Source organism: Pyrus communis, chromosome 15, assembly GCF_963583255.1.
Source record: "Pyrus communis chromosome 15, drPyrComm1.1, whole genome shotgun sequence".
Taxonomy (NCBI): Eukaryota; Viridiplantae; Streptophyta; class Magnoliopsida; order Rosales; family Rosaceae; genus Pyrus; species Pyrus communis.
This window is the reverse complement of record NC_084817.1, coordinates 22,543,540-22,551,334: the sequence shown is the minus strand read 5'-3', so window position 1 is coordinate 22,551,334 and position 7,795 is coordinate 22,543,540. Positions and strand designations below refer to the sequence as shown.

The 7,795-nt window shown below is 35.1% G+C and overlaps 1 protein-coding gene across 1 annotated transcript; it reads right to left on the bottom strand.

Annotated features, from left to right (window-relative positions):
* Positions 1-2,232: 2,232 nt before the first annotated feature.
* LOC137718635 (WAT1-related protein At1g25270-like) lies at positions 2,233-7,573 on the bottom strand. Its single transcript, XM_068458184.1, has 7 exons — positions 7,368-7,573; positions 6,921-6,983; positions 5,058-5,174; positions 4,396-4,639; positions 2,974-3,132; positions 2,688-2,839; positions 2,233-2,473 (listed from the first exon to the last, which is right to left on the bottom strand). Exons 1-7 carry the CDS (start codon positions 7,571-7,573, stop codon positions 2,233-2,235), a joined length of 1,182 nt encoding a protein of 393 aa, XP_068314285.1.
* Between the last annotated feature and the right edge of the window lie 222 nt (positions 7,574-7,795).

Here is a 7,795-nt window from a genome sequence, read left to right as displayed (position 1 = left end):
AAAAGGTATATTTATATAATGGCAAGTTGGGTAATTTAAATTATAAAAAAGGCTACTTCTAATCCATGTGGCACCTAAATTGTAGGAAAATGTTTAATCAAAACTCTAAAAGGCATAAATGTTTAACCTTAAAATTTTAAAACCTAGGTATCTATATCAAAAGCCCCCATATTAATATGGCTATTGTATTTTATAATATATCTTTTAGTAATTAAACTTTAAAATTATCAAAATATTTTTTTCTTCTTAATGGGTCGAAATGGGTTACTTGCGTGTATACCTGTTAAGGACCCGTTACCCGATAATGACCCGATTAGTTATCGTGTTGACCTGTTACCCTATAATTGTTATTTGCTATATGATTCTCCAATTTCATGTTCCCTTTTTATACTTGCACTTTCACATATTTATGGTTTTCGTTACTTTCAAGTGTTGGCCAACATGTGCTATCTAGGTGTCACTTGGATATCTAAGTTGAGACATGTCATATTTGGAGATTACATGGTTGGTGTATATGAAGACAGAAAGCTAGTGTGCTTAGTGGCAGCTCTTCAAATCAGTGGCAGTAGGTGCTTTCCCACACTAATGGAGAATGTTACTCATGCTGCAAGAAAAGTCATAATTTATCATGAAGTTCAGAGATTTTAGTTTGAATGTTTGAAGGTTGTATTTGAATGTATTGAACGGTTGAGATTAGAACATCTAAACAGTGTAGAGTGAGCCCCGTGTATTAGTTAGTAGTGTTTCAAGTTGGCCCGTGCGGACTGCGGTGCACATGACCTCTCTTACACGAGGGGAACCGTGTGAAATCTCAACGGCTTTCTTTTGTCCTTTGCTAGCATCACACTATATGTGTGATTGTTTTGCTGTAGTGTAATCGGATCTAAGAAAGACGGATGAAATCGTGGAGCTACGTACTCCCATTGCTGCTGAGTTCATCTTTCTTCTTGCTACTTTATAACTTTTGCAGAAATCCTACAAAAAACTATACACATTTACAGAAAACAACAATGAGGACAGTGAAATTCATTACAACCTCTGCTACCAGTTTGAAAAATATATTGAGACCTGCATATGCAATGTGAGTCACCATCATCATCATCAATGGCTTCAAACCCCTCTACTGCACTACTAAAACATATCATCCTCTTCCAAATGCATGCAATCAGCATTTTTGGAGAGAGAGAGAGAGAGAGAGAGAGAGAGAGAGTGTGTGTGTGTGGCTTTTTGGGAGAGCTCCGTATTATAATTAGGATGTGAAATTGTAATGTAGCTCTTGTTTAGCTGTTGTGCAATTCACCTGGTGGTGTTGTTTGTCGACCCACTAGTTCGCTTGGGACAAAAACCAAATAAAGGGAAAAATTTCTTTGGATCCATTAAGTCGCTTTTAATACCCAATTTTAATATTTTCATCATTGAACGTAGAATTATTAGAGAGATGGACTGATATATGGTTCACTTTCAACAACATCGATACTATCCCCAACTTGATAATTACTATCTGCACAATCCGTCAGGTGTGAGATTTTATCACAAAAGGTCTCGGTGTTAGTTGAAGTGGGGTTAGGATATTTAAACTCTTCTTTTCTTATTGATATGGTCGATGTGGGACATTTCAACATTGAATTCTCTATTTTGCCGCTAAAATTGTTAAAAATAATAGTCGATGTAAGCCCCAACTACATTGACGCCCACTACTTTCCGACGACTTATTCACCAATGCTGGCGAATCTTTTGTTGCCAGCATCCCCTCCCCATCTCCTTCTCTTCCTTTTTAAATAGTTCTTTATGTTTTTTATTTGAAGTTTAGAATTAAGTTAAATGTAAGGGTGGGGGACCGATCAATTCTCAAGGGACATGGAGAGCAGACATATCGGGGGTTTTCAAAGAGAGATTGTCAACCTCTAACATTTTGTAGTCAAATCCTGAATGATTTGGTCTCAATCTTGGACTTATAAATCCTTAATAACCTGGTCTCAATAATGAATCCCTTACCTAAACATAGACTTTAGGCTTTATTTAACATAAAAAGAAAAAAAATATATTTATGCTTAATTTAAAATTTAAATGTCTAAAATATTCACTTTAAGGTGGCAGGATGAACAATGTATATGGATACTTATATCTCATATTGCTAAAAGATAATCTAATAATTATTAATACCTGATCTATCACTTGTTTTGGCTAGTTCGATAATTAAAAGTCTCTTTAATTCCTCCCCCTCATTTTGAATTAACGAACCATGCTGAGTGCAGAACTAGTAGTCTTTGACGCATTGTTATTTGATAGGCTCTCAGTGTTGTTGCTGTTGCCTTTATTATTATCTGGAGACATTACCACAATGTCAATTGAGCCAGAATCCTGATGGTGAAAGCTTGTTGATGGTACTGAATTACTCATCTTCTCTATTTCTTTGCCCTTGCCCCACAGCACCGCATATAAACCAATCACTATCAATACTGCTCCCAAAACGCTGTTATATATTTCCAATTAGTTAAACTCAATGACAAGCAAGAACATGTATAAGTAATATATATATATATATATATATATATATATATTTTAGAGTATACTCAATGAGAAATTAGAGAAATATCAATTAACAAAACTGTTATTGTTCAAGAAAAATGCAAATGGCTGTTTTAGAATGCGAAAATTAACTTTTATAGTCAAGGGTATGTACATACCTTCCAAGATGTAGCTTCTCATCTAATACCAAAGACCCAACGATGGCAACGAGCACCAACATGAGAGGGTTGAAAACAGATACGAACAAAGGGCCTCTCATGCGTATGCACAAAGCAATAAAAGTCACACTTAGCCCAGTGGCCATAGTTCCCTACAGCATAAAGTCACCAACTTATATAGCTAGATCAATTATTAATAATTGACTATCAAATTCAAGTATATCTAGATAACGATAACGAAATTGTAAAATCAAGCACTAGCTAGTAGAAGAAGGGTGTGAGGTACCGAGTATGCCGCTGTTAGAAGCCTAATATTCCAACCTAGCTTCCATTGGCTCCACTCCCTCTCCTTGCAGAGGGCAAACCCAACGGCCTGGATTGACCCCATTGCTGACATCAGAGCAGTGCTTGAATAATAGCAAGTGTATGTCGCACTCATTTTAGTCTACGAATTGCACAAGACAAATTTTTAGCTAAATAAACCCAAAATATAAGTACTAATATCATGTGAAAAGATGTGAAAAGATGAAGAGGAAATTTTATAGGAAGAGAAATGCTAAGTTATTTATAAATGAAAATCTTCTTCTTCATTAATTTCTTCTATTTCCACATCAATTCTCTCTACTAATTAATAAAACACCACTTGTCAATCAAAATTCTATAAAATTACCATTTTAACCCTTTAATTAAAACAGAACATGAATAAAAAAAATATGAGGCAGAAATGTAATTTCACACAACCAAATTTTGCTTTTTTTTTTTCAACGCCTCACTTACATGTAATCCTAACATATCTCTAATTAAAAAAAAAAAAAAAATCCCACTCCCACTTCCTCTCTCCTTCTATTTCAAAAACAAAAATAAAAAATTTCCACACAGTGTGCCCATATGCTAGTTTATACCTAAACAAAAAGGCTACGAAGATTAAGTTTTTTTGTTTTGTTCACAAGTTATGTTGGAGGAGGAAAACTTTGAAGAAAAAACCTCGGTATGATGATAAGCACTCTTAACTACTTGAGTTGCAAATTTCTTTTATGGACATTAACTTTGGCTTTATCAATAAAAAGTTAATAGCTTAAAAAATAAAATTTTCGACAACTTATATAAAAGCACGTGCCGGTCACAATGAAAAATTTCTACTTCATTGCTATGAGAGAGTTATGGTTTTATTAAATACGAGATTGATAACCTATATATATTGATTTTCTACTATGTGGGATCATAATTTATGGGACTCCACCACATAGCACTTAGTGTGGCTGGAATGGCCAGCAAGTTCCGAAGTGGGTGGTTCGGAGCGGATCAGGCTCCTCATATTGGACCCCTCAAACCAGGGTATCAAAACAAGTGATTATGGTATCCCCGGATTGGCAGGCGAGATTTGTCTTGTCAACAGAGACTTGTTCTTCAAGAAAGGAAAATATAATTGAATCCAATTAGGAATGTATGTCTAGTATCGAGGAAATCCTATATTAACGCGATTGGTGTGCGCCAAAAGCATATTCAACGGGCTCCTAATAACATTATGTCCACCCCATTACACCCAAGAATAGCTTCCTAGTAACAGGATGAAGACTGGGGAACATAATTGAAATATAAATTTTATAAAGAGCTCATAGAATGACTTCCTAGTCTTCATTAGTTAAGGGTTACCTAAAAATATAGCCAAAATAAAATGGTGGGTTAGAAACTTTGGTTAGAGAATCACCTGGATAATGAGCCATGTAGCGTAGCACAAGCAGCTTCCCAAGGCTAGTAGACAACCCAATAGTCGATTACCAGAGTCTGTATGCAGTGATGTTGCCAAGTGGCTGTGTAAAAGGTCAACATGCGTGGATATGTTGAATTCCACACCCTTATAAAAGGTCAGAAGCATTGCTCCACCTATTCCCATTAATGTTCCTAACATCTTTGCCTTCCCTGCCGGGCTTCTCAAACTCAAGTTCTCCAGCCTAAGAAAAATGATCATGATTAATGCTAATAATAAAAATGTTAACTATCATCCATTATCTACATCTTCATGCTTAATTTTCATATTAGTTTTCTTATTTCCATTGCTTATTCTCCTTGATCGATTTAGGTCAAAGTATCTGATGGTTATTTTGAATAACTCCGTTAAATCTTCATCCCTTATTACCCTTTAAAACCTTTTAACTTGAATAAAAGTTCAAATGTGTTACTGAAATGAATAATTGTTCCACACTGAGACGAATACAAGAACAATACTCACAAACTTTTAATTTGAAGTCCAAATATTCAATTAGGCTTAAGTCCAAAGACTATTACTCTTTTTTTGTTTTGTTTTGTTTTGTTTTTTTTTTTTTTTTTTCAGAATAATAATAAAGCTGGAAAATATGTATATATTATTACCTGAAGGTGATGGCCAAGATGAAAGTAATGGCTGGGGTGAGTTGGACTATGGCAGAAGCAAATGTGGCCGATGTTAAGGCTAAGCCTTCAATGTACAAATTTTGTGATAACGATCCACTGCAATATTAATGTTAATTAATTAATAATAGTCATTTAAATACATGGGAAAAATATTTATAGTCATTAAAGATATGATTTTAGCATATAAGCTTCTTTTTAAATTTTTTTTAGAACAACTTACATTGGTATACCATTACATAGTATTCTATTCCATTGAAAAAAAGTAATGCTATTCTGACTACCTAAATACGTTGCAAATTTATACCATCTGATGTGGAAGATGATAGCGGACAGTCACATCAATTAAAAATTATCCTCGTGGCAGCTGGGGTGGACAAATTTTTATTAATAAAATAATACAAAAATGAATCAAACCATACCCCTCAATCCTCCCTCCTCGGCTTCCCATTCTCCATTGTCACCTTCCTTGTCACCCTTTATCGGTTCTCCATCCCCTCCTTCTGCAGCGACGGATCACCTTGGGTATTTGCTATTTTACATGCGTGGAATTAGATTGTTATAAGGGATTCACCATGCCACGTGCACCGCGCTCTGCCCCAGCAAGCACGCCTCACTATTTCATCACTTTCTTTGTTTCTTGATTCTGAATAAAAAATATTTTATTTCTTATCCTTGTTGCTCCTATGAGATCTTGTTTGTCTATTGCATGTTGCTCCTATGAGATATTGTTTGTTTGTTGCCCTAAACTTTTTGTTCATGATATGTTTCAGGAATCCATCACGCCTCACTACTTTTTGTATATATTACTTGTTTAGATTTGTGAAGACATCATGTTCGTTGACTTTACGACAAGATTTTGCCAACAAGAGTTTTCCCTTTGTTCCACCATTAAAAATATAGGAAACAATGGATAATGATCTTGAGAGCTATTATTGATATTAAGTTATATCAATCCCGAGTTTGAAGATGATTTCTATGGACATGGATGACAATTTGGAGGAAATTAAAGAAGCAAGATAACGATGGATAGAGAGGAGAGGAAGGAAGATGCAAAGAGGGACTATAAAACCTAAAAATTAGGTTTTGACTGATTTCTAATTTTTTTATTATTAATAAATGAAAATTTGAGTTTTTATTTTTTATTTTTATTTTTTATGGATTTGATTATCCACCTCAATTGTCACAAGATGTTTTTTTAATTTTCGTGTCTTTCCACCTCACGCGCCACATTAGATGATGTAGAATTATCGTATATTTGAGAACAAACGATATTATCTACACTAAGGGGGAGGGGATAAGCTTAGCCTTACAATGGGCTAGCAATAATGTGGTTCAAATTCACCTTTTGGCGAGAATCGAACCTAATACCTATCATTTATAAGTGAAGAGGAATACCACTAGACCGTGATACTAAGTGGCAAAATTTTCGTATATTTGGATGATAAGAATAATATTATTGCTGAAATAAAGACAGTATAAAAAAAATTAGCTCATGTCTTTATTTTATTAGCATAAGACGACATGGTTGTGATGCATGCTGTCTTTTTTGTGTTTTTATTTTTTTCATTTATTTTTAAATGGGAAAACTGTAGATGCTGCTTTATGAAGCCTAGAAAGATCAAATATTTATTGTCGCCAGAGTCACGTAAAAAAGTTGTGGACACTTCTAGTGGACCACCAACTGTGACCACTAATATCAACAGCATGCACAACCAATATATACCAAGAAATACAATTACAATTACTTACTCCCCATACAAATTTTTTATTTCCAATTATAACCTAGGAGGAGATCATGATTTGGAAGAAAGACAATTGCACACGGATACGCTACGTACTTACCCGAACAAGCCAGACAAAAATCCTTGCAAGAGTACCATCCATGTGAGCTTTGGCCTGCTCTTCCTGCGTGCAAAAATAAAGACCAGTTAACTGTTTTCAAAAAGTAGCAGATAGGGTTTGCTCGCTCTCTCTGCTTTTCTCCTTTTTGTTTTGGAGTTTGCACAGGGTTTTAAAGTCAATTATGAACTTATTGAATGTTCTCAAACATTACTGTAAATGCATCAGCAAGGATTATGCAGCTACTTTTCAGAGAAAGAGAGAGCACGAATAGAGAAAGCACCAGCTAGACAATAATATGATTTTTTTTTTTTTTGGCGAGAAACAAAAAGATTAACAAAATAACAACAATTAGCAATTATATGGCACTGAATGCTTCGATGGAAAAACAAAATGAAAGTTATATTATGTATAAGAAGAAAGGAGAGGTGCAAAATTGCAAATGATCACCTTTCAATGAAAAGAGCAATAGGAAGAAGGAAGGCGGTTGCAAAGATGAAGCGATATGCAACAAGAATCCTTAAGTTCATTCCGTCGTTAGCGGCCAGTTTGTAGAGAACATTAACTCCTGCAAATGCAAACTGAACTACCACCATTAACAACACTGGCTTCAACCCAAGCAAAGCATTACATGTCTGATCAGTACCCATCGTCATCGATCACCAATATCACACACACACACACACTGAGAGAGAGAGAGAGAGAGAGAGAGAGAGAGAGAGAGAGAGAGAGAGAGAGGGTTTGAGTGGTAAAGGAAGAAATTAAGGAGTGAATTGGGTATTGATTGAAATTGAGAGAATTTAGAGCTCTCGGTGCTTCTGCCTTCTTTGGTAGTTCCCCACGTCACCACCTACGTACCAAATGGAGGCTAAAAACTA

Bases quoted from the DNA above. Each gene is read 5' to 3' on its own strand.
- LOC137718635 (XM_068458184.1), bottom strand. From the start codon at position 7,573: ATGACGATGGGTACTGATCAGACATGTAATGCTTTGCTTGGGTTGAAG. The intron at 6,984-7,367 runs GTGATCATTTGC...TTTTGCACGCAG, and splicing joins ATTGCTCTTTTCATTGAAAG to GAAGAGCAGGCCAAAGCTCA. The intron at 3,133-4,395 runs GTGATTCTCTAA...TGCAATTCGTAG, and splicing joins CTACATGGCTCATTATCCAG to ACTAAAATGAGTGCGACATA.